The 27235-nt window shown below is 43.8% G+C and overlaps 1 protein-coding gene across 1 annotated transcript in view; it reads right to left on the reverse strand.

Annotated features, from left to right (window-relative positions):
* Positions 1 to 4452: 4452 nt before the first annotated feature.
* Positions 4453 to 27235, reverse strand: part of LOC139341030 (protein bicaudal C homolog 1-like) — a 58122-nt gene continuing 35339 nt past the window's right edge. Inside the window, exons 7-21 of the mRNA XM_070977272.1 lie at positions 23901 to 24083; positions 21047 to 21298; positions 19379 to 19510; positions 17170 to 17374; positions 15227 to 15388; positions 14495 to 14682; positions 14154 to 14295; positions 12225 to 12378; positions 11561 to 11720; positions 11442 to 11481; positions 10725 to 10879; positions 10349 to 10511; positions 9702 to 9865; positions 8792 to 8891; positions 4453 to 7448 (exon numbers count right to left, since the gene is read on the reverse strand). Of these exons, the coding sequence (XP_070833373.1) occupies positions 7321 to 7448; positions 8792 to 8891; positions 9702 to 9865; positions 10349 to 10511; positions 10725 to 10879; positions 11442 to 11481; positions 11561 to 11720; positions 12225 to 12378; positions 14154 to 14295; positions 14495 to 14682; positions 15227 to 15388; positions 17170 to 17374; positions 19379 to 19510; positions 21047 to 21298; positions 23901 to 24083 (2328 nt within the window). The 3' untranslated portion in view covers positions 4453 to 7320. The remainder of the gene's footprint in view (positions 7449 to 8791; positions 8892 to 9701; positions 9866 to 10348; positions 10512 to 10724; positions 10880 to 11441; positions 11482 to 11560; positions 11721 to 12224; positions 12379 to 14153; positions 14296 to 14494; positions 14683 to 15226; positions 15389 to 17169; positions 17375 to 19378; positions 19511 to 21046; positions 21299 to 23900; positions 24084 to 27235) is intronic.

Genomic DNA, 27235 nt, shown 5'->3' on the forward strand with positions numbered 1-27235 from the left:
ATTTAGAGTAAAACAGACAGTAAAGTAGGGTATATTTTAGGGTGTGTTTACCTTGTGATTGGCAAGTCGCTACCGTGGCGTGTGCTTAGGTTCTCCGTCAGATCCAATCAGGATTGAGGCACAGCAATGCGTATCCTTCCCAGCTCCACCTGCTCATCCTCATATGGTCACTTCTGCATCCAACAAACAAAGATGGCGACTGCCATAATCTCAAACTTAAGGCTTCAGAATGCTAGTCCACAAATTATTATACAGTCTGTGAATGGGAACAAAAACATCCTAGCGTCTCTGGTCACCGGGTCAAGAAATAATGGTTTTTGTCCAGATTTACAAACAAGACACAACGTGCTAATTAGTGGGCTTTAAAGATGCTGGTAGATGGGTTTGCTACCTTTGGGCAGAGCAAAGCTAGCTATGTCCCTCTGTTTCCAGTCTTTATGCTAAGTTAAGCTAACTGGCCTCTCGCTCTAGCTTCATAGTTAGCATAGAGTGTTTTTGATCTTCTCATCTATACAAAGTGAGCTATTATGTCTATGCCTTTTAGAGATATCATGAAAAGTATTTTCAGATTAAACCTTTGTGTGCAATTATTGTTTTTTATCATGATCTGCAGAGGATGAAGTCCAGTGAAGCCCAGACAGATGTGGATGGATGAGAACTGAAGGGGGATACATGGAGATCTCATGGATGGACTCACAGCTGTGACACCGGCTCTAATGAAAACTGGAGGTGGCAGGTGAAACGACAGCTGACAACAAGGCGACTGGATCGGATTGGTTGAGATGAATTGGTTAAATGCCTTCATCCATCTTATTGTGTTGGAGGTGAGAAAAGAAAATGCAGAGAGTAAAAGTAAAGTAAAAGTCAGATTCTTGAAGCTTCATTCGGGCCTGGGCCAGCTTTCCCCCTCTGTTAGAAATGATGCCTGTGAGGCTGAAACCAAAACAAGTGTTGTTTTTAACAGTCTGTCCTGAAAAAGAAAATGTTCTCTACATCCATATTTATGAACTCTAAACTCTTTAGAGATGCAAAGTAAAGTAATAGAAATGCACAGTTTTGGATCTGAAAGGGCTTTTTTCGTAGAAACAGAACATTTGCGAACAGTCAGTTTTCAGCATCAGTTGCATTATTACTGCACAGTCTCACACTGAAGAGCTGCAGATACTCAAACAATAAAATCATTTTCTGTCTTACTGAGATTTTTGTCATTTTGCATAAGAAGACCGAACAGGCGGGAGAAAAAACACACAATGAGCCAGACTTACCAGACACTGTGAGCATATGGTCCATTGGCTAAGAGCCAGGTGTGGTGAGGTAGCAACCAAGTCACAGCTCTTCTCATTTACACCTTTCCTGCAGAGGCAAGCTGCCCGTGAGAACAATATGTGATACTGTGGACTCAAGCTGCTCTTCAAGTGGGGAGGCCGCCAGGATGCAGAATAAATGCATGGTTGGTTAGTGATAAAGATCCCATCTTTCTCTGCAATTTAGCCATCTCTCACTCTCTGTCTCTCGCAATAGAACATGAAATTGAAATTAGTCATGCTGGGCACTGAGAATGATTGCCAGCTGTGCCGCACACGTAATTGCCTTAAGTGAGCTAAAAAGAGGCTTTCGTAATTGTGATTTAATAGCTTTTCTCTGGAACTATTATGATGCATGTATGTTTCATGGGGTAAAATATAAGTGTGTGTGTTCCTGTGGAGGATAAATCTACTTAAGATGAAACCATTTTCTGCACAAGGTAGAACTGAGATTTCGCTATAGCTCTGATCTGTTTATCATTAGGAACTGCCAGCAGACACCGTAATGAATGTTTTTGTTCACATCGTTCCTACACATGACCCCGAGCTCCTCAGGACAACATACCAGTATTTACATCCCAGTCCCAGTGTTGTGGTGTTACCATGAAGGCGTTCTGTGATCTATACTTCACAAAGCTCCTGTGGAAAATAATAACAGAGGAGGAGAAAGCAAGTGAGTCAGCAGCTGCCACAAAACATAGTTCAGTGGCACCACCTGTTTCTGTTAAAGGCTCATTTGCGTTGGATGAGAGGCTCGCTCTCGCTCTCTCTCTGTTTGCCATCTGAGCAGTAATTTGTTGCCATAAACAAAGAGGCCTGTGAATGAGCTTGGAGGAGTTTAATATGATCAGAAATAAAATGGACAATTGAGTCCCGTTCCTTAGCTCAGGCAGCTTGAAAAAGTGGCTGATTTGTATTTTTGAATATTCATGCAGTCACATACACACGCCTAGATAGCCCTTAAAGGTGCAGTAAGTGATTGTTGAGTTTCATTCCCATCTGATGATCTGGAAACCCAAAGAGTCGGGTTGGTACTTTAGAGACTAAACCAACTAAATTCTGACGTACAAAAGTACAAACTAGACTAAAAGCACTTTCATCTTGTATATATACAGGTCTATTAGACATTCACAAGCGAGGATGGAGCAAGGTTCACCACTTTGTGAACACATAATTGCAAAAAGGATGTTACTTCATGGGCTCAGGAAAACTTTGTGAAACTGTTCTGATTTTATTTATATTTCATAGTGTCCCAACGTTTTAGATTCAGGGTTGTCCTGTATGTGTCTCTAGTCTCATAAGTTAATTTTCTTTTTGAAGCATAAATACACCACCTGTAAATGTGTAATTTCTTTTAAAATAATTTCTAAACATGTAAAAATCTGTTGCTGAGTAACCATCGTCCATGGCGTCCTGGAGAGGAGAGTCATTTTAAGTGACAACACTGCCCCCTTGAGGTTTTTAGTAACACTGCCTGAGTTTTTGTAATAGATTCTAGCAGGAAAACGATGCATTACGCAGAGCAGTTGTTGATTCTTTGCAGTCAGTGGTCTCTTTCTCTCACTCTTTTGCTGAACTGCTCATTAAGTAAGAAACATCGTCATGGCTTAATGTAATTAAATGTGCCTCAGCCAGGCAACACACTGCTGAGTTTGTGACTACTGTGACCTCAAGCATGATTTTCAAATCTGAACTCACCGGAAAAACTGGATTATGTGACCTGGATAATGCCTGAGAAAAAAAATGAAAAAAATGACAGAATATCTCAAAATAATTCTCACGTCTTTGACGGTCCAGTTGCCAGGAGGACAGGACAGATGGGCAATAGTTTAAGAGCTCCAGACTTGAGACGGATCTTAAATTAAATTGCTTCTCATGCATGACGGTATATTTACTGCCTCTGCCAGAGTCTCCATCAGTCGCATCAGATTCATTCTGTTGGATTAAGCAGATCCTGGTTATGCGGATTAGCTCTCATACAGGCGTGCATGGCACCGTAACCACATGGCATGGGACCGAGTTGTTTTTCCAGCTTGCAGGCTATGGATGTGTTTCTGATTGTGGTTAGCTGTGAGACTTTCAAACAGAGAAACCAAGATAAAGTGAACGCAATGTACGGCTTCACAATCAGATCATATTCATAAGTCTCATTCTTTGTGGGTACTAACTTTGTTAGTGGTATTTTTTGCATCAATATTTTAAATGTACTGATTTCAATCCTGATTCTAAAAGTTGTCCTGATCATTATCTATACATAGCTGTGTTGTTCACTGAGCAAGGATGAAAATAGATTAAACTCCCCTCAAAGTTTAAGTGTGTAGGTTTAAGTCAGTTGGGACGCTGTGTAAAACATAAATGAAACAGACTTTGCAAATTCTTCTTGACATATACTCAATAGAAAACAGCACAAACGCAATATATTTAATGTTTTCTTCATCAGCTTCATCGATTTTTGTAAATATCTGCTGATTCTGAATTTGATGCAGCAATATGTTTCAAACAAGTTGGGAGAGGAGCCACTAAAGACTGGGAAATTTGTGGAATGCTCCAAAAACACCAGTTTGGAACATTCCACAGGTAAACAGGTTCACTGGTACACCTGCTGTTCTAATGTATAATTAAGTCTGCGTAAATTCTGTTGAGATCTGACAACATTTGAACACAACACAGAATCACCATCAATAAGATGAGCTCACCCGAGATGGAAAAGTGTGCTGTGGTGTAACGAGTCCATAGAAATCATGGACATCATGCACAACGTAAAAAACAATGGACCCCTTGGACTGATGATCAAAATGAAACGTCTATCAAGCAAGAATGGGAAAGAATTTAACTCTCAAAACTTCAGCAATGAGTGTCCTCAGTTCCCAAACGCTTCCTGAGTGTTGCTCAAAGACAAAGTGATGAAACACACAGTGGTAAACATGCCTGTCTCCGTTTTGTTGGAATGTGTTGCATCAAACTCAGAATGAGTGTATATTTATATTTATATATAATTAAATATCTTTCTACAGTATTCAGCTGAATATAGGTCAACCAGGATTTGCAAATCATTGCATTTTATTTTGTTTTTTTTCACATTTTACGCAGCATCCCAACTTTTTAGGATGTAAGAAAAGCATCAACAGATGCCACAGAGCTTTGGCAACATGGAAATGTTTATTCAACTTTTCTCTGGAACTTTGTGCAGAACCGTATCTGTCTCACACAAGCACAATGATGCATACGATGAAAAAAGTTGTACAAAAGTTATGTATTACACCATTTTCTTAGTGGTTTACATTTATTATAAATGTACCATTTGATTGCAGTACAAAGACTCCTTCAAACAAATCCCTTTGGGGACAACAATGTGACTAATACAACAACAAATCAAAGACATAATTGTGAAACTGTTCTCTCACGGGCAAAGACTAGCCATGCTGGCAGTAAACGTTTGACTTGATGAGTCCCTTCACTGATCCGTAATCAATCCGCATGCATCAATATGTTTTTTTAAACAACATTCACTTGATAAGAACCTCTATTGCCCTCCGAACAAACACATCCGAACAAGGTGAAGCATGAAAACAAATGTCTGCTAGGCAGGAACACGAGTCACAGCACTGGGAGAATCAGTGCTCAACAGTTTCAATGCAGTACCATGATGAGTGGGGGCGAAGCGGCCCCGGGTTTCTCTCAGGATAAAGAATCCCTTTCTATATTAGCTTTCTCCCTCCTCAGCTCTTTTCTTAAGACTTCGAAGGAAAAATAAACAATTACCTGGTTGGCGTCGGCAACCGTGTCAGAATAATATTTAGCATAGTGTTATTTAACTTGACAACCACATTGAGAATGGCTCAAATCAGATGTGAGGGAGAGAGGAAAGTGGTTAAAAGAGAACATGACGGAGTCACCTTAAAAGGGAATCGTGACAAACGGTCGACTTCTGTTTGAGATGGTGTGAGGACTGCTGTTACTTTCTTCCATAGTTAAATTTGCTGAGACATGTTCAGGCAGTGATAACCGAATAGATTTTAAACACTGTCCTCTCAATTAACCAAGATAAGAAATTCTTCCGTCGTAGCTTTTATACTTATTGAACTGCAAATATAAACACATTTTCCCAGGAAAAAAAAAAAAAAACTTTACAAAGAGGCACTTAATTGCACTTGACACAATATGCTCAGGACCTTGAAAGATGGACCAACTTGTGGGCTAAATCCTCAGCTGAATCTGAAGAACATCACACACAGAAAACACTTGCGTTATCCAAAGTTAATGAACTGGTGAAAGAGGATGTTTTCCTTTTCAAAACACATGACCGAACATAATACAGGAGCCCAGAAAAGACACAAGCTTTGAGGATAAACACTGCTGCCGCACGCATAATTCTGCTACTTCATTAAACACTGCTTAACCAGCTGCTCTGGGTATTAGATCGCAAGACTGATACTAGAAAATTCCAAATTCGTATTTGTTTTCGGCTTAAATCTCAGTCCTTCTGATGGCTTTGGTTCCCTCGTTGTGTGTCTTGCAGAGACGCTCGTATGAAACCGACTTGGCTGTAAGAAAACTGGTTCTTTGTGTGATGCACCTCCTATCTGGAGAGCACAATCAGAGCAAAATATTTGTGTTCTTAACGAAATATTTCCCTGCTGAAAAACTAGTTATGTACATTGGCACTTCTCGCTCCAAAGGCATGGCCTTGCTTTGTTACCAGCTCTTTTCTTGCTCTAAGTGGAACAGCCAGTGAGTAGGAAGACAAACACACGCTCACAAAAAAAAACAAAAAAACCCAACACAGTTCTAGCATAGCAACTCATGGTCCGGATACATGGAGGAGTGCTTTGTGAGATTTTAGGCACACAGAAGGGGCCACAGCGAGGCCAACACTGACAAATAACAGATGAGACAAAAGACCATGTGCTATAAACAAACACAGAAGGAAAACCACAGAAAGATGCCTGTTGACACAATCAGAGAGAGGCCTAGAAAGCTGAGCCTAACTGCCTCACGTCTCTGCTGCTGTCTAATGGCACAGCCATATTACGGCTCCACAGATTAAAGGGCAGGGGGGAAAAAGTAAAAGATACTAATAATCTAATTACAAAATCATAGAAACTCATTCATGAATGTATAAAAAATACATATGTAAACTGATTACCGTTAAACATCCCACCCGTTCCCCTAAAATGGTAATAAAAACTAAAAATCATAATGCATAATGAGTACAAAATATTTGAATTTTTTTTGTTTTGTTTAGAAGTACACTGACACACAAACGAACTGCGGTTGGACACGAACACTGACCTCAGAGGAATGTCCACCAATCAAAACACTTAAGGCAGCCAAAGGTCAAAGGCCACACTGATACTTTCCTTTGGTACGTGTGTTAAAGTCGACGGCGTCACCACTTTGGCGTGCTGACATATTTTGCACTACATCTGGCGGCGCCCTAATCTCACTGGTTAAGTGCTTACATTTGGTTTGGTACAAAATGCATCTGTGCTTTTAGTCAATACAAAAAAATGCATAGTTATTATTATTTCAATCTAAGGAATTAGGCTCTCACAGGCAAAAGTCTAGTATTATTAAAGTGCATGTCACTGACACAACAGCATCACACAAATGCAGGTAGTATCAATGTGTAAAATGATTGTACTAATCATTCTGCCTGTTCCCGTGAACAAGACGCGGACAGAAATACTGGACAGTACCCTTCTTCAGAACACAACAACAAACTTCATATATAAATACTCCAGATAGGCTCAATGGCTCTATCAGGAGTGAACACTGAACCTCATGTATCTGAGACATCCCTTTTTTTTTCTTGTTGGCACTTCAGGTAAAACTATGGCTTTTTTAATATACTATGTATTTATACTATATGGCAACGTGAACATTTTGAACAGTCTTAATTCAGCTGAAGCTGAAAAGAGGGTAAACGACCACTGAAACCTGGGCTGCTGAGGCACAGAGAAATACTGGTCTCCATCATGGACGGTTTTGGGACGGCCTGGAGGTCTGGAGGCGTCTACCATCGCCCGCTGATGCTGGCCATGTCCGCGTGGAACTGACGGGAGAGGCGGCCGCTCGCTCCCCCTTCCAGGAAGGAGGATCTGATGGGTGGCTCAAATAACTTCCTCCGGTTTTTGTTTAGTTCTGTTTAAAAAAAAGAAAAAAGAAAAAGAGCACCACAAAACACTGGTGGTCACAAAGGTGATACAAACATGGTTTTTGATGTTAACGTTCTCCCTGTGTTGTTTTGGGAGCTGCAGTGAATCAAAGGAAAAGAAATAAACACAACCAGAGAAGAACGTTAACATTGCTTTTTCTCCTCCATTCATCGAGGACGACAAGAAAATTGGATTCAAATCGCTGCAGGATTTCTCAGATCAACAAAAGTCCTCATTGTGTCCATCTGGTTTTACACAGCAGTTTGGACAAAATGTCTTCATAAAAACGTCAGAAGCACGCTCTGGAATCTCTGAGTTATTCATATGATAGCCGCCTTCTGTCGCTGCCAGCATAAACCTTCAGTCTGATTACTGGAGACAGGCGGCTCGCTCGCGCAGCTCTTTTTACTGGCAGACTTGCAGGAAGCTAAAACCTGGATTACCTTGACCGGTGTTCTATCTCCTTATAATGAGCGGCGAAAACACAGAAAGACAAAGAGACAGACAGAGGTGTGCACGTTCCTCTTTTGGAGCTCTACAGTCCATCAGCAGAGATGAAAGCTGACCTGTTCTTGGCTGAGGCGTCAGAAAGCAAAGCTAATTCTGGCCTTGGATCCCTCTGCTTCCTTAATAATCAGAGCACCGGCCTCGCCATTTCCCCTCGTTACTCTCACTGTCAACCCTGGCTCCGGTCTGACATTTCAGTCATAAAACCCATGGCAGGAAGCTCGCGATCCCAACACGAGCATGAATAACTTGCGCGGCCTAACAACTCCAGCTATTACAATGTCCAAAATATGACATCAGTAATGAAGCGTGACACCCACAACATTCACATTAGATCCAGTGCAACAACGGGACAGAGTCTACATCAGCATCAGGGAGGCAGCTGGAGCAACTGGAGAAGCACCAACACGCTCATCTGAGAGGAATGCGTCTTAGACCCATTTACTCCTGCTGGTGCAAACTACTGTAACATGTTTTTTTTTTGTTTTTTTTTAATCATTACAAGATAAATAAATTACAACTGTACTGTCTGGACTTCTCTACTAGCCACCTATAGCTTTCACTTCCAGTGGCTGACGGTGGGGATGACCTGTCAGCTGTCTTCTGCACAGCTGGGCTCCACTCGGGCGGCTTGTTGCAGCGACAGACAAAGTAGGAAACAGTAATGAAACACAGAAGACAATCTGTGCGAGCGGGCGCAGCAGGACTGAGCTCGCCAGGACAGAGGCGGCCGTATGTGGGCGTTCTGCTTTTGCGGCAGACGGGGCGAAGGGCGACATGAAAAGTACAATGCCACAAAGGCGTGCTCTTCTTCGTTCGTACCTGAGATGGCGAGCAGCATTTTCCTGCGGGCTCCAAAGGTGGTGATGCCCAGCTCCTTCAGGTCCTGGTCTGTGAGAGTCAGGAATGTCTGGAGGTCAATCTGAAAGCAGCAATCAGTCCACTTAACACGACTATCCTCACAATTCAGCAGCTTCTACCAATAAGAGATCTTGAACCATAAACGTGACAAAAAGTACTTTTTACAGCTGATGACCTCTACATGCCCTCCTCCAACACGCTTCACCAGCAAGGGAGCAACAAAAGTTGGCAAACCCGTTCCCTCACATTTCCCTCAGTTTCCCCACTTTCCTTCCTTGTTGCATATACAAGAAACATTAAAAAGACACTATAATGCAACTTACTGCACTGTGGACATTTCACTTAATTTAATTTCAACATACTTCGGAGGCCAGAGGAAGAGTAAATATTTTTTCATGTACAGCTCATGGCTTTAGTTTCAGCCATGCTAGCCTCAACAGTTTGAGCTAATCAGCATGCTAACATGCTCACAGCGATCATGCTAACGTGGATATTTAACAGGTAAAATGCACCAGGCTCATCATCGTAGTTAGCTTGCAAACATTTGCTGAGTACAGATGAGGTGGATGGCATTGCCATTAGTTTTGCAGGTGTTTGGTTACAAACTTAAGTGATGATAATTACCGGGACAAATGAAAAGTTAAGGCATCAAAGTGATTAGAATTTAACCTCTAGGGTCCTTTAATGTCTGCAGCAAAGCTCATGGCAATTTTTTGACTAGTTCAATTACTACGCGACGATTCAACACTGGGCAGACTGACAGACACGCTCGCTGCTGGCGTGGATAAAGAGTGGAATTACTTTGCAATTTTCGCAAATGTCCATGCGTGTCCTCAGGTCGACCGTCCCACAGTTAAAATCATAACGCTACCTCTTGTTGCTGGAAGACGTCTGTGTACTTCCCCAGGCCCAGCTTGCTGAACAGCTCAGGCAGGTCTGAGCCTTTCAGAGACGAGTTCAGGCTGCAGCCGTTGCTGCCAGTTACTGAAGAGATGCAGTCCATGTAGTTGCTGCTGCTGAGGTAATGCTCTGCAGCTGTCCATTAAAGGATTACAGGAAAATGAAAAAAGAAAAACACACAATTATGATCATTTTGAAGTAAGCATAATAATCCATTTGCCAGCTATCACAGATGCTGCAACAAATGCAGACATCAGAAGACTTAATGTGCTACCAATTAAAAATAATTAGACCAATAAAGCTCCTGTTTCAGCTAGCTAGCTAGGACAGCATTAGAGGCAGATTAAATGGAAGATAGCTGAAGTTCCATCTCTGAACTTTGAAGTGAGTGTGGAGTTAAGGGTGCTCACACACCTTTGAATGTAAGGTGTTTTCTGAAGTGTATGGTGTGTGGTATGCATTTAATGCTTCTTAAACACCAAATCAAATGAAAAATGTGACCTCCTCTCTGCGATCTTTGGAGTCCTTTTGTGAAGTTATTTCACCATCATCAGTAAACTGTTGTTGTGTTTGTTCATATGTCGTTGCATAGATATTACAAAACTGCGCTCAACTGACCAGATTTGTTCTGCTTCCTCTTCGGGCTGCTGACAGCAGAGGGGAACTCGGCGTGACTCGGCAGTCCATTACCGGTACCGTTCCTCTCTCGCCAGTTGTCTGAGTCACTGCCGTTCCCGACGCCTTCCCGGCTGCTGGATCGAGACAAGGACAGCGGGGAACCCTGAGAGGAAATAACAAACATTTAACAAGGAGTTCTGAATGCCGGCTCAGCACTGAGAGACAACACTACGTCTCAATACATGGTACAAAAACACTTACCTACCTACCATTGTACATGGAGAGACAAATAAAATCTGCCATATTATGCACATAATGACAGCAAATGCCACCATGGCTGAAGTATCAACAAACACTGACGCCTTCTATGTCTGACCTCGTAGGTGGTGCTCATGCTGGGCTTGTATGGAACATGATTGGCTCTCCGAAGCTCCTTGATGGTCTCTGCTGGCATGGACTTTGAGAAGCCCAGACCACTCCAAGTGTTGGTAGGGGTCCGCACCTCGGTCACCACAGGCTTCTTTAGCATAGCTGTGAGGATACAGACATACAGCGAAGCACACATACATCTGAACGGAGATAATGCAAAATAACACTTCTAGTTACAACTGCATACAATTTCCTTTTTTAATCACATGATTGTCGTTCATGTTCCTCTTAAGTTAAAGTTAGATGAAACTAGTTTTACATGCTGATTACATGTTCGGTGTCGACTTGTTTTAGCACTTTCTATAGCAGCAGCATGTGCAGGGTTTAATATACATCTTTGGAAGCCTGAATCTGAGCTACATATTTCTATATAAAGTTTTGCGTGTTTGAATTTCCCTTGAATTTGTAATTACGGCGCCACCACAGACTCAGTGGCAGATTCAGAGCTGTGGGTTCCGTATTTTGGCCATTACTAAAACGTCTTCCTACAGCGATAAATGCCTGCAAAACGGAAACTGAGTCCTCTTTTGAAGACACATACAGTAACTATTGATGAACTTACAGGCAGATGTGATCTTTAGATGAAGTAGCAGTATGTGTTTAGAAAGGCTGAATTATGAGCTACATCCACACTACTAATGGCACTGCAGTATTTGACACTTACCTTTGGTTGCCAGCAGCTTTTTCTGTTCGTAGTCAAATGCCTGAAAGGAGAGCAGACAGTTTTATTCCTTTATTGCTTAAAAGCCCCAAACTGTGTCTTCTGTGTGTGTGCGTGTGTACCTGCATGTTGGCGAAGGAGGTCTGCGGTGCCAGTCTGATTCTCTCCCTCTCGTTCTGCTGCGCCGCCCTCTCAGCCGCCCGCTCGCTACCCGGTGCCCTCTTATCCGCCACAGGACTGTCTGATGAGCTGGACTCGGCGTCCGAGAGAAGACAGTCAGAGCTGTTGGGATTACACAGAAATACAGAGCCGTGAGCGAAGGAAACCAAGCTTTTAAAAAAGTACAGAGCCACAAGGCATTGCATAACCTTCACCTCATCATTATCGCTGAGGCTGTTAATGTTCCAGGCTCACCAGGTTTGACTGCATACGTACAGTAAGCTTTTATTGTGAAGAAACAGTTGGTTACTCTTAGAAGAATGCTGTCCAGGGTGAGCATGTATAACCCAGCCCGTATGGCAACAGACACCAGCACTAAATCTCCATATGGGACAAAACGAGAATCTCTGTCACTTTCCACTTGTCCAATTTTTAAGAATAAAATCTGTACATTTGGGTTCGATTCAATGAAATGCAGCTTCATCCCAGCATTTCTGTGGCTGTCACTTTGTCCATGTGCGAAGGATTTTCAAGAGCGCTGCCAAACTTTAACAGCATGAGTTGTAAATGATCTCAGAAGGGATGCTAAACAGCAACGAGGCGAGCTGTAAACAGATTCACGCTCACTGTAGATGGGAGTTCTTGGTGCCCTGCAGGAGCTCCACAGCCTGTCGCTTCCCTGATGACGTCTTGCACGAAGCCAGCATCTGTTTCAGCTCGCTCCCATTGGCTGAGTGAGAGGGGCTTCTGGGCATGCCCACTTCCACAAATGTGTCAGAGCCTGCAGGAACAAACACATATTATCAATATCCTTTTCATTTCTTTCAAGTTAATTGGAAAATAGGCAATATTCCCCAAACCATAACTGAATTATTTCATAGTCCAGCTCTTTCTTTTTAAATCCGTGCCATGCAGAGTCTGTCTGACTGGGTCACTCAGTCTAAAGCAGTGTGTGCAGGCTGGTGGGTGTGTGTGTGTCTACTATGTGTGCATGTGTTAGCGTCTGACAAGCCTCAGCTGAATCCTGGATTAATTAAAATCACAGCAGCTGCAATTATAGAGCGGTTTTCCCCCTGCTACTCTACTTTCAGCCTGACAGGAACCTGCTCTGTGTAAAAGGATGCGCACGTGTGTGACTGTATGTATGCATGTGTATAATCAAGCATATCTGGATGTGCATGGTGTCCTGTAAAGTGTAAAATAATATGATGTCAGTCAATCTAATGAAACTCTCTGGGGTCTAATGTTTGAACAAACTCCTTGCTCTCCCACCTTCGAGTTGAGTCAGACTGGGCGAGCCAGTCCAAACACATTCTGGGACACAGGAGGAGGTAAGGGAGGAAGAGGAAACCTTACTGGGATGCACCACGTTGGGGGAGGACCAGCTCAGAAAACAGTGGGGAAAACCGAGACGCGTGAGAGTGAAAGTTTGAGGGGAAAAACCACGAGTGTAAGACACAGAGGAAATAAGGGCCTTTCTGAACCGCTAGGAGACCAGCAGTTAATCTGTCTCCGTTCCAACACAATAAACACAGTGAGAGGGAGTATGAGGTTAGGAGGATAGTATAGAGAAATAGAAATAAGTACATTCAAGGCATTTTTTCCGTTTTCCGTGCGTTTAAGGGTTACATAAATCTCAAGTGGAAAAGCTTAAATTGGACATTTATGTTACGTCTGCAAGGCCGAGCCGCCGGCAGCGTCGAGAATGTTAACAGCTCAAAAATTCTGTCTGTCCAAGGTTACAATCACACATAAATCGAAAAGAATTTAAATGTGTCTTTAGCATAACATAAGCCACAAGAGGACAAGACTCCTGCTATAAGCAGACCTTCACAAAGCCAATTGAAAGTTAGATTTTAAATAAACACTGATTATAACTTCCTTAAAAAATACAAGGCCAAAGAAAATACTTGAGAAAAGAAGAAATAATCTTAGATTAGGCTTTACTTTAAGTGTCAACGGGTCCGCCAAAGAGCCGGGAACACAGAGTGAAATATACTGCTGGTCACGAGGTTAGATACACATTGCAGGTGGGTGCTCTAATGGCCTAATAACTTGTAAATTTGAACAGCATGGGCTTGATATTTTCAATTGGATGTGATTAGCAGATAAGATATGATATGCGGGTGCCTCCACCGATCTTTGCATTCTTCAGAGCTTAATGTGCTCTGAATAAACTGAAAACAGATGCACACACGATGGTCTCCATACATTATTGAACATGTTTAACACGTTTTTCAGTCTTAACATCCTGCAGAGAGAATTTTCAGGCTGCATGTGGGCCTTCGCAACATGGGCAGATGATGCAATTTACATCATGCTAACCCACTATGTGGCCAGATAGACTTTAATTTGACCTTTAAGCACAGACAATGTCACAACCCTCCTTTTAGCTTTCTGGCCTGATAAAGAATAAGTTACTTTTCATTGTAAAATAAGCGCAATGATGCATGATTTTGCAGAAAATACTGTTGCTCAGCCACTGAAAAATGCACATTTAGTGCTGACAAGGACGTTTTGCACAACAAGTTTCTTTGAGTTATTGAAGAGGAATACCTTCATCTGGGCTGGACTTGCTGGACAGCGGTTCTGATGGATTGTGTCCACTGGCCTCCTGGACCGAGTCACACGGGGCTGGACTCAGAACAGTTTCTGCAAGTGACGCAGTAGCTATCCTTCCATAGACTGAGCCTGGATGCTGTACACACACACACACACACACACACACACACACACACACACACACACACACACACACACACACACACACACACACACACACACACACACACACACACACACACAGCAAAATACATACATGACAAGTGAAGTTTACCGAACAAGACAGTTTGAGTGAACTCAAAGGAAAGCAGCACACAGCACAGAAATGGGCCAACCTTGACATGTCCATTGAGAGTGCAGGGGCCCTTGGTGCAGTCAGGGACCCCGTTGGGCTGCTTGTCTATGGGGGCGAGGCCGGGCGGAGGGGACGGTGTACTCTGTGTGTAACCCTGCACGCCGGACAGCAGGATGCTACTCAGGGTGGCCTGGGTGGCCGGGTGCAGCATCAGCTGAGATGAGAAGCCTGGAAACAGAAGCGGTGTAAAAAGCAGCATCAGCAATTCTGAACTTTTCAGTAGTTTCAGTAGTAAACATGTGGAGAATTATCCTCCAGACCTGCGGGCTTCTGTCTGTTTGTCTGTCCCTTTGAAAAGGATAAAAATTGATGCAGCAGAACGAGACAAATTGTTTTTTGTTTTTTTTTAAGTCCATGTTGTCTTCTTCCTGGTCAAAACCTGGTGCCTACAGCACCCACAATGCAACTTCACCCCTGATAGTTTGGTTGCCGATTTGGATGTGTTATGCTAGTAGCAGCTAGCCTCAAGCAGAGATGAGGAGTGGGCTACAGAGGTCTGATAGGATCACTTCTTTTTGGCTCCACACCCCCAGATATTTGCAGTTTTCAGACCTGTAAACGCTTTATTATGTGTAAAATCAGCACAGTTCATGTTTAACTTGAACGTAAATGACGTAGAGCACAAACTCGCTCCATGCATACATTTATTTTTTTCTTCAAAAACATAAATTGAAAGAGATCTTTGAGAGCAGACACTGGCTATTATACCAACCTTGGGTGCTGGTGAGTGAACTGGGCCAGAGGGAGGGGGAGGGTGTGGGGGTGCTGGGGCTCGGGGTCTGCAGGGGGCTCATGGAGGAGTTTAGGCTGTTGAGGACGGCGTTTGGGGCAGCAGAGTTGGTGAGGGAGTGGGGTGCCGTCGCACCCAGGAAACCTGAGCAGAGCGGAAAGGAGGGGGGGGACAGGAGATGAACAGGTCAGCGGCGGTCCTGTGAAAGCGCACGGCCATTTTTCGAGCTAATCACATGCTACACTAAGGCCCCACAAAAAATCTTGGTCTTCCAGCTATTTAACTGGAATTCTGTCAAACTGTCATCAACCAGGCAGCAAATGAGAGGAAGAATTTCTTAAATTTCTACAAGGTCACGGATGTTAAAGTACATATCTAGTGTGTCCTCATACCCAATAAAACCATGTTATTGAGAGCACCAACAATGTGGTGCTTGGTGTCTTAACCCAAAGACAGTGTATGAAAACAGAAAGAAGCAGGTCTGTGGCTTTAACAAGGGGCTAGTTTGGCTCCAGGAATAAGGCCAGGGATTCTTCTGGCAGACTGGCCTGTAATCTGAGGAAGACAAGCATGTAGCAATTACTAAAGGCCAGGATGTGGCCGTCCACAGCTTCACCCCCGGGCCCCTGGGCTTAAAAGAGACGGCAAGAAAACATTTCTACTGTACTGGGACTTCAAGGCATATTGTTTTGTTTTGTGACCAATCTTTTAAATCTCATTTTCTAATCTCATTCGGTGGGGGCTCAAGCATCTGTTAATTAAAGACACACATGTGCTTTCATCAAAAAAGGACAAACATCTGAAATCTCTGTGCTTGACTATTTAAAATCAAAAATGTACAATTCATTTCCAATCCAATATCAGTGCTCACCTACCCCATAGGTCCTGTGTAACTCCACGGCAGCAGAAAATAAACAAACACATTGTGGATATAGTTATACTATGGTCACATTCCTCCTCTCTCAATATCATTGTCTAAGTAATATAACATAGATTTGGTGTGGTTACCATGCTATGACATCGATACACACAACAGACTGCATTTCTATCTGACCACATATTACAGATAAACTGTGATGGATCTACTGCCAGAATGCGCTCAGAGCCATGAGCCACTTCCTGTCAGCTTATTCCACTATCTGCTTTTCCTACTGCCGCTGATGCATTACTCACGTCCCCATTTCCACGTTTGCAACGTCTGAACCCAAAAAAAATGATAAGCAAAAGCAGATAACCGAGCCTAAATATTTATCCCATAATACTACTCTCGCTAGAATCAATTAGAAGTCACCCTCGGAGACAAAAAAAAATCCCGACATCTGTTCCAAGCCGAACTCTGTGCCTCCATGTTGAGGTCAGCGCTGCAGAAAAACAAACTCCTACACGATTCTAACCATTCATCATCCTATGATTCATAAGCTCACGATCCATTCAAAGCGGCGCGACTAAATTCGTATTGAGGTTATTTTCTGATGGTTCGCTGCTCAAAGATTTGTACATGCGGGACCCATTTCTTGGCAGCAGATTCAGCTGTGCAGACAAACAACTCCTACTGTACAGTGCCTATAGAGATGATGGTGCCATGACTCACTGGCTGTTTGTGTGGATGTTTAGAGGACATTTAAATCCGGTTTTAAAAACACTTGCACTCAATGATTCAGTTAACCAGGTAATAACAGGCTTTCAGGAGATCTGGGTCAGATATATCTTCATTGTGTGTGATTGGTACAGATGTGAATGATGTTGATGCATGAGTACATTTATTCTTCTACAAAGACTTTAATCTCTAATGCATTTCGTGCAAGGCACAAACAGGGTTGCTTCTTATCTTTGCCGGCAAATTTATTGTTCCCCTCGCATCACGGAGAATGAAAAGACAACTAACACAAGTAGCGCTTTCTTAACAAGTCAGCCAGTGTCATTACCCAGATTGCTCAGCCCCAGGCCAGCTGAGGCCAGGATGTCCAGGCCGACGGGGCAGATGAGGGACGGGGACGGGCCGTTGCTTGCGGGATTCAACCCCACAGAGGGCGAGGAGGACGACACCCCGTTGCTCTCCAGACCCAAGAGGAATTTTCGAGCTTCGTACATGTTCACTGCGTTCCTCTCCACGCTCTTCACTATCACGGACTGAGAGTTTGAGGGAGGAGGACGAGAGAAGAGAAGGCAAAAAGAAGAAGGGGAGAAGGCATGAGAGAGGGGCAGAGGAGGAAAGGCAGGGGAGGAGAACGTTAGCACCAGAGATAGGGAACGAAAGGGAGGATGAGGGGGAGACGAACATAAAAAGGGAGGAAGGAAGAGAGAATTAAGGGTAGATTAGAAGGATAAACATTGAGGCAGTGTGGGAGAGAGAGGGAGACATGAGAAAAAGTCTGAGAAACAGCGTTTCTTAATCAATTGCATAACACACCATATCTCGCTCATTGATACCAGTGAAGAACATATGAGGCAATATCACTCAGTGAATGTTATACAGCACCACGAGGCACTGAAGCAACACGAATCATCAACAGGAAAGATTTTAAATGAGTGACTTTTACATTTTCCACATCACCAGGAAGCCTGCCTGTCGAAACCAACAATCACGTCCTGGCTCTTTGTGTCGTTACCAGTGTTGAGGTTTTGAAAAATGGATTCCAATCACGATCAGTCTCACGCACACGCAGAAACACACACACACACACTCTCCTTCATGGGTCTGCCAAAGCGCCGGGAACGCAGAGGCACAGCATTTGGACGGGCCTTTTGGATTACTGCTGTCACCTCGTTAAAATGTTTAAGTGAAGGGTTCTTAAGAGGATCTGGGCTGGGTCACTGTTTACACTGGCACCACCGCACTGGTCCCCACAAGCCTGTCTGGGTTGGGCACTGAGCCCTGGCTCGGGGTGGGACGTGGGCACCTCAAAGAGACAGTCAGCAACGGGCCAAGTGGTGAAATGTGATTAGGAATATTATATGTTGTAGAACAGTAGAGCATGGGTAACATCAGAGGTTGGCTTTGGGTAGAACACAGGTGCGCACCGCAGTTACTGTAAGAGGCTGCAAATCACAAAATAATATGGAAATAAACAACATAATTCACCAATTTACTTTAAGCACGTGTAAATCAAGCCAGTCGCTTCTTTAGCTGGAATATTTGAAGCATAATAAAAAGACCGAGTGTTCCTGTCCATCAGGTGAAACATGCATGGTGGGCTGCGTGCAGAGCGCCTGCCCGCTGTGGCAGACGTCGATTTGCCAGAACTCCTCTCAGTGTTGGTATGGCACGATTCCCCTCGGTGGAAGGTTCCAGATTCACTTTTTATACTTGATGGAATAGTGATGAAATGTGACATGGCAATCTATAATTTATTCCAATCTCATGCAGTGACATTTGACGAAGCGTAACTCTCAAATGGAACAGTGGCTCATCTGTTTCTTGGTAGTCTTTTTTTTTTTCCCCTAAGTCTGACACAGCATTCGAGCAAGTCAGACAGCGGCCGTTTTTCTCAGGGTGAAAACTTTGATATGTTTCCTTTTAAACTTTATGGTTTCGTGGAGGTTTAGGTTTATTGGCAGGGCCATTCTGTGCTGCAACAATGTCCCTTAACACTGAGATTACCTCCAGCAGATACAGGTGCCAAAGCAGTGCAAATGCACTTACTAGCACCAGAATAGGCCCATTTGGTGGCTTGAGCTAAAAGCTAATGTTAACATGCTCACAGTGATAACTTGCTGGTGTACTGTGTTATCATGCTAACATTTGCTAATTGGCACTACATTCAAAGTTGTGGTTGATGGGAATGTCATTTGTTTTGCAGGTAAACCAAAGGACTGTGTCACTGCTAATGAGTTCTGTATATTTCAAAGGCCCGTCTAGAAACAGGCAAGCTAACTCAGGCTAGAAATGCTGCGTGTGTAGCGTTGGTGTGCTCTTGTCTCTACAGAAATAAACATGAACTCAATGAAATAAATAGCATGATGAGGCTAGATGAAACGTCAGGTGATCACCAATTAGATCCAATGCATCCTCAGGGGAACATTAATGTCTGTGCCAAATCTTACGGCAATCCACCTGATAGATGTTCAGATATGAAAACCACTGCCCAACCAGCTGACGTTGCGTGCTGTGAGAGTGTAAGCCTGGTGTCATACCTTGCTGGGCTGTTTTGGCTTTGGTTTGATGCTGATGAAGACGTCCAGCTGCTCCATGAGTGCTGTGATACACTGGGGCTCCACCTCAATGTCCTCTTTAATGTCAAACATTAATACCAGCGGCAAGCAGCCCTGCGGAGCACACACAAAATAAAAGTTTTCTCATGCAGCTGCAGATGAATATCTCTCAGAGCCATCTCTGTCCCTATATTACAGACTGTCTCTCAAAACAGTAGTAAATTTCCCTTTATACTACACCATTTGTAGACCTACATGTTAGCCATACCAATAAATAGAAGAATCACTGCTGGATCCATCCCACACAGAGCTTGGGAAATTCCGCCAAGAGCAATCTGTTTTGCATGATCACCACCACAAGCGCCACAGACATCTATATTTTGGGCCGAGTGCTGGACAGCACTCCTATTGTGAGTGGGTGTAATTAGCAGCAGAGTATAGAGCCAGGCTGGCTCTGACAGGGGCTGAGATTGGAGCTGTAATCTACAGTCTGGCTGGAAGAGGCCAAATCCCACAGCACACTACAGAGAGCAGGAGTCGTCTCCTCACTCCTGTATGCCCACTCTTGGCTTCCACTTTCAGAGAGAATACCCCAGTCCTCTTTTCCTCATCCCTTCTTTCTCAACCTCCTCTCCCGCTTCCCGTCTGCAACTCTAACTCCTCTCTCATGAGTCGTTTTTCACTCTCTCGCTCAGACAGACAGTGACAGGCTCCTTCTTGTGTGTCCACACCGAGAGAAAGTCATGTTTAGTCACTGCAACAACTCTGGCATTTGCTAAATGTCTTCGGGGCCAAATGGGAGACCGCAGACAAAGAGAAGGCAGCTCTGGCAGAATTATTGCCCCACATTATGGATCTCCACACACAGAGCCAAAGCTGTTTACGCCCGAGATGTCTTCTACGCACCAGCTCAGCAGAAGCTTTTAGCCAACGGTAATTAAAGAGCCATCACTTTTACACATTTTTGAAACAGACATCTGATTATATTCCTAAGTAATTCAGATAAGGGTAGCCTCAGCGGTCACAGGCAACACAACAAGAATGACCACAGAGCATTTTTAACCGACAGAAATTTAAATGTGAGGCGCTTCCTCCTGATCCAAAAGCTAATGGTAATGTGCCGACCTCTGAATTACAGACAGGGCTGAAATTGAAATCCACCAAAACCTACTGCGCATGCAAGCCAAACCAGTACCATTAACACCAATAAGGATCATCTGCATACAGTCAGGACATTCAGAACTCAAGCCAAGCTGACGCAAAAGTGTGTGTCCATCTCACATGCAGGTATGTGGCTATAAATCACGCAGGACAACCTTGAGTCGGCTTCAGATTGTTGTATAACTGGACATTTCAGCAGCATGAGCAGAGCCAAGCAAACCTCTCCCAAGGCTATTCAAAACCCCCAAAGGCAATCATGGTTTAGTTCTTAAAACCCATCTCAAAACCCACGCATCATTCACACATACCATGATGATGTTAGTGAAACAATGACATCCATTATTGCTACCACACAGCATGTCAAATCTGTCTATGTAAGGGATATGCTGCCAATGCCATCCCTTCACCACAAAAACAAAGCTTAATAGTTTAAAGCCGACCTCTTCAACCAGCAGATGCCAATAAGCAAAACACACACAGGGTACACACCATGAGGTACTGCCGTGCCAGGCAGACCGATTCAATGGTGCCCTGAATGTAGACTGTGGATTTCTTCTGGGGGCCGTTGGGGTCCGGGAAGTGGATCTGGGCTCCCGTCCTCTGGGTGATGTGCTTGATGTTGCTGCCGTTGCGGCCCTTCATGAAGAGGTGGTGCTGGGGTGCGATGTCCAGGTGGGTTGTGACTGAGATGGTGCTTGCCAGGCTACCAGCCAGGTGCTCCAACAGCAGAGCCGTACCCCTCTGGAGGAACGAGGAAATGGAAAAAATACATGAATTTGATGATTTTAATATTCAAACAAGAGTCTACATTAATTCTAGTGACTCTGTGAAACTATTGCCAACATGCTAACATGCTAACAAAGGTGTCATGTTAAACATATTCACATCTCAGTTTAGCATGTTAACATTAGCCAATTAGCTGAGGCTGAGGAGAATGTTATTAGATTGCATGTGTTTGGACAAAATTTGGCCTGATGGTGGCGCTGGATGAAAAGTCGGGAAAAGTTATTACATTTCATGGACATCTATCCAACAGTTGTTGAGCTATTCAAGACATTTTACATGACAACTCAAAGATTCACACTAGCAGGCCTTCAAATGATGACCATTTTCATAATTAATTCACCTGCTGATCATTTTGTGATTAATCATAATGTCTTAAAATTTCTAATTTTGTTCAACCAACAGATCAAAACTCAGAAAATTCAATTTTCTGATATGAAAAAATCAGATAATCCTCTGATTTGAGAAGCTGGAACCAGCAAATGTTTGGGATTTGTACTTGATAAATAATTAGCAAAACTGCTGGAGATAAATCATCTGCCAATTAATTGATTAGACCAGTTAATCAACTTATCTTTTCAGCAGCAATGCCAACATTCATTCTGTATGAGCAGTGCGGAGTATAATGAGTGTAATACAAGCAACTGTAAGAAGAAAGAATATAATGGACAGTTTACTGACTTCTCACACAAATATCAAACATGAGACAGATGAGTTAATGAACAAAGAACACGGATGAAACAATATTTCATTAAGAGCAACGGCCAGATCACGTTACAGACTAATTGTTTAACGAGGAGAGCAGCAGAGCCATGTTGCCCAGAGGAAACACCAGTGTTTTCTATATAACCAGTGGAAACGATGGTATTTTCCACTGCGCCTGCTGGCTGCTCTCATTCCTCGATGTCTCTGCAAAGCCATCACTTGGCCGAGTAAAGTAAGTAATTTCCAGAGTGCAACAGGAATTCACACACTGTGGCCAGCATAACACAACAATCCACAGCGGTTTTGGCAATCCTTGAAGGTGTTCCAAGGGTCTCGCACCACCACATAACATAGCACACATATTCCTCTCATCCTCTCGCCTTAGTCTGGCACGCTTCCCAATCCGGACTGACCCTTCAGACCTACCACACGCTCAGAGGGGGCCATGCCTCGGCATACGTACATATGCACGTACCAACTGTGCGCAAAACGCAGGAAGGTAAAGCAATACACACCAGCGCGCAAATTCAAATTGAATTGCGAAGGCATGCATGAATAATTAAATGCATATATACCAAATGCAGTCGCTGGCAAGATGAATTGTCAACAGAGTCTCAGTATTGGAGAAAAGCAAGTTGTTAGAAGATGAAGAACCACCTTTTAGATGCCAGTTGAGGAAGTGCATGTTTGTGTATCTATATATGTATAAAATGTAGAGAGTGGTAGCACTCTACAATAACAATGGAGCTCAGAAGAGCCTTCTGGACGTCCTGGTGCAGTTGTGGAACAGTCTCTCTCTCTTCGGGGGGGGGGATCTGACCCAGCAGCCGCCCAGTTCAAGCGACCAAACATCTCTCAGCACTCTCTTGCCCCCGTGGTGTTAAAAGTAATGAGGCAGTTTACATGAGAAAAGTGAGGAACGCTGACAGTGTCGGTGGGTTTTGACACAGTAGCTCTGGAAACCTTTTCTTGGTCTGCGGCTCGCTGTGTAAACGGGTGGAGAAGAGTGAGGGTATCAACGCAAATATTGTTACACTGACAGGACTGACGACGAGCGCACGGGCCAGGGTTCAGCTGGTCGTTCGGGCATCTTTCACACTGGCTGCAAGGAGGGCTGGATCTTTAAGACTTTGTCTCTTCATATTTTCAAAGGGAAAATCCAAATTGCTGCAAAATATGAAGATTTACCTCTTTTCTTTATTTGTCTCTAAGTTGAATGTCGTTGGATTTTGGATCATTTATCAGACAAAACACGCAACTTCAAGGTCTGGGAAAATGCTTTTTTCACTATTTAAAAAAAATCATCAGTATAAATGATAACAATTAAAATAAGTGTTAGTTGCAGCTGTTTTAACAAAATAGATTTGGATGACTCTGTTTGCAGCTTTAAGACAGACTTAAATTCATAAATTCAAGGTTGACTTGTGAAGAAAGGCGGGTCATCCAGTAATTTGTGGTTCAATTGCTGACTCCTCCTGTCCACACGGTGTCCTTGAGCAAGACACTGAGCACCAAATTGCTCCAGAAACTGCCTTTCATGTTTCAGCTCTGCTGCCATCAGTGTGTGTGAGAGCGGTGTGTGTGTGAGAGGCAAAATGCAAAGTACTCTGGGTGAAAGCACTACATAAACACAGTCCATGACTTGTAATTTTTGCATTTTATGGTGGCTTTTAGTTTGAAGGCAGCAAATGGAAAAATGTTTACAGCTCAGTTTGATTGCACTGATTTATATGACTCGGCAATACAGAGTTGTGCATTCACATTTAGATGTCTTTGGGGTAAATCTTTAACTTCTATTCAATAACCAAGTAACAGAAAGCACTGATCCTCCCATTCACTCAAGACCGCCCCTCACCTTGACGGCGTTGGCGTTGTTCTGTGAGCCGCGAACCACGCCGGTGGCCCTGTAGAGGCGCGTCGGGGGCTTGAAGGAGACTGTGAGGTTGTACGTCTGCGAGATGTGCTGCACGGTGGGGGAGCTGGGGTCCGACTGCATGATGGCGGGAAGCTCGAAAGACAGCACGAGAGGGAGCAGCTCCTGCAATATGGTGGAACAGAAGGAGAGGAGAGGAGGGAAAAGCAAGCGTCATCATACATATAGCGTCACCGACACATCGTGATGGCTGCTGAAACACTGCAGTTACGTAAAGTTAGATTGCTCATCATTATGCTCCCACTGCTGCTGCGAGAAAATCGGGAAATGAAACATGTCGCACCAGATTCCTTAACAAAATCATAACAGGCACAGTATAGCGGCTTACATCACATAGAGCTGTCGCTCACATTGATCAAGACCATTCGGACCCCAAGTGAAAACACAGAAGTAAAAGGGTGATTTATTTATACAGCGCAGACTTATGTGAACTGACACACAGACATAACAATCCTTCCTTTAGCAGAAGGTGGCAAAAATGGAATCTGTCAGCTAAAATAAATCCAGAGACGTTAATCAAAATGAGGTCAGCAGTGTCAGCAATAAGAGAGACGCCCTTTGTTACAGTGAGTATGCTACAGTGTCGTGGTGGTATCACATGGGAGGACTGATTTAGACATTATGGCTTCGCAGTCTTGCAAGCTACAGTTTAGAAGTGCTGCAAAGCGGGTTCATTCTCAATCATACGTTAATTTCAAGTCGCTGAATCAAACCACAGGAGCTGCTGCGGACATCGGCCCTCGTCGTTTCTATCCCAACAGTCATTCAAACAAAATGCATGCAGACTGGAAGGCCTCGCTTCATGCATACACATATTTATGCATGCATGGGAGGCACACACCCACACAGAGACAAACTGAAGGGAATGTACAAACACACACACACAAAGCAGAGAATGAATGCACGCTCTCTCACACACACACAGTGTTATCCAAACAGTGACTCTTGGGCAGAGGGCCACTATGGTTTTGGCTGCCAGTGAAGGGCAAGCAGCATGAATTGCTCTGACCAAAGAAATGCAACCCTGATCAGTCCCATATGCGCTTGGCCTTACATTTATATCACGTTTCAGCACTCGCTCTCAGAGGTCTCGAGAAATTTAGGTCAGCACTGAGGGAAATGCAAGAGAGGACAAGCAGAGCAGCAGGAGTCAGGCGCTGAATGAAGAATAGGCTGATTTTTATGGTGGAGCTGACCTCAGCTTTTTTCAAGACGTCTACCTGGCAGATATGAGTTTCACATGTATTCAGTCTGAAAGCGCTGTTAGAGAGCCTCAGTTCTCCCGACACCAGCGTGAGACATGAAGAAAAATGAAAATATCTTCGAGGTAAAGCAACTGGCCAGACCTTTCATCACCTGCCCGTCAGCTCCACCTCTGAGCGCTCTGAGAAATCTCCAGAGAATCCATCACCTCAACAACCGAATTGCTACAGACTCAAACAGATCTCCGCCCAAGAAAGGCCTCAGGAACACAGAAGACAAGTCCACTGTCGTACATCTGAACGTTAAAAGGGACGTCACGTCCATCGCTAATGCAAAGAGAAGTCGCAGCCTGGCCACGTCTGGTTTCAGGGGGGCTGGGGGGAGGATGTGGTCTACAGGCCACCCGGGACCAAACACACATCATGCTGTATACTGTTGTGCACTGGCAACAGTGGAACACTTTTTTTTTTTTTTTTTTGGGGGGGGGGGGGGTCAAGAAAGACGAATAAGATCTTCTGCATTTTACAGTGTGGTGTTTTAATATCAGCACAATGCAACCTTGAAAAAATCCCCTCTCACTCTTCTTTATACAATAGATTAAAAGAACATAAAAAACAATAATGTAATATTGTAACAATAATGTAAAAATCATTAGAAATATTCTCTCTCTCATGTATATATATGTAGCCTATTTCATTGGCAAATTAAATCAACAAGGTGCAAATTAGCAACCTTCAGAGGTGTTAGTGGGTGTTTTTTCAACTTTTGGACAGGGGGCTAGCTGCCCAGTCTTTATGCTAAGCTAAGCTAACTGTGTCCTGCATCATGGCTTCATACGGAACAGACAAAAAAAAAAAAGCGTTCAAGAAAGTAAATGGTCCAAAGATGTTGAACTATTCATTTAAAGCAAAACTGGTGCAAACATAATAAATCTGTAATTCAGGAGTAAAACACACAGGTTTGCTCTAAAATTAGACACCTATCTTTTAAAATGAAACCCTGCCATCACAGTGACTCTGGACAAGGTAGTATTTGTTGACAAATGTGTGCAAGTATTGCATTCATGCAGAAATACACTGTATATTATGACTGAATGAGGAGTGAGATGGTTTTTCTGGGATATGTGCTGCTTTCCCTCGATGCATATGAGAAATTTGCTTCAAGGCTAAGTGATGCAGCTCATACATAACTTAAAGCTGCGTATGGAAGGACTGTCTTGTTGTGAGCATTGAGGGTTTCATAGAACAGCATACAAGGTTTTGGGGTATAATGAAATGAGGTGAGCATCAAAAGGTCTGGTTCCACTGAAAGAAGCCAACGTGACTTCAGGGGAAACCTGTCTTCATCCACCCTCGTCATCCCCTGACCGTATATTCTCGGGAAGCCCGAACACTCTTTGTGGTTCTCTGCAGATTATATTGCTACGGCTAGGTCTGGTTCTTCGTTTTTTTTCATCCATAGGAAAAAAGTTGAACTGGGTTGTGGCTGGCTGCTATGAAAACAACCATTAAGCATGGAGAGGTATGGGTATGCATGCATGCCGACATCTGCCAGCACACGCTGCACAAATATCCAGCGTGACCTTCTCCTTCCTCTCTCACTCACTCAGTCATCCTCGCATGCACACACACACACACACACGCTCAGCAGCGTCGGTCAGTCCACAGTGAAGGAACGTGTTCACTGCAGACAACTGCCGCGGTGTGGAAATAAAGCAAGAGTTCAGGGATGTAACACTTCACACGACCACAGAGGTCCTCCGCCCACAGAGCTGAGGCTGGAGGTCGGGCTTCCAGTCAGGCTGAAACTGAAGATGGAGAGGAGGCTAAGAAATGGGCTGGAGATTCCACAGGGGCTGAGGCTCATGCTTGTATTTTACAATTGCTCTTGGGAAGTGGTGAAGGAGTAGGTTAGGAATGGTGCTTGCGGCTTCGAGGAAGTGCTGAAACTGTGCCTGGAGTGCACAATTACCTACTGTAAGCCTGGAGCTCTTCCACTGGTCACATTAGGTAGAGCACTTGGCCGGCTCGAGTCTGATGTTTTGTTCATTGACA

This window comes from Chaetodon trifascialis, chromosome 13 (assembly GCF_039877785.1).
Source record: "Chaetodon trifascialis isolate fChaTrf1 chromosome 13, fChaTrf1.hap1, whole genome shotgun sequence".
Taxonomy (NCBI): domain Eukaryota; kingdom Metazoa; phylum Chordata; class Actinopteri; order Chaetodontiformes; family Chaetodontidae; genus Chaetodon; species Chaetodon trifascialis.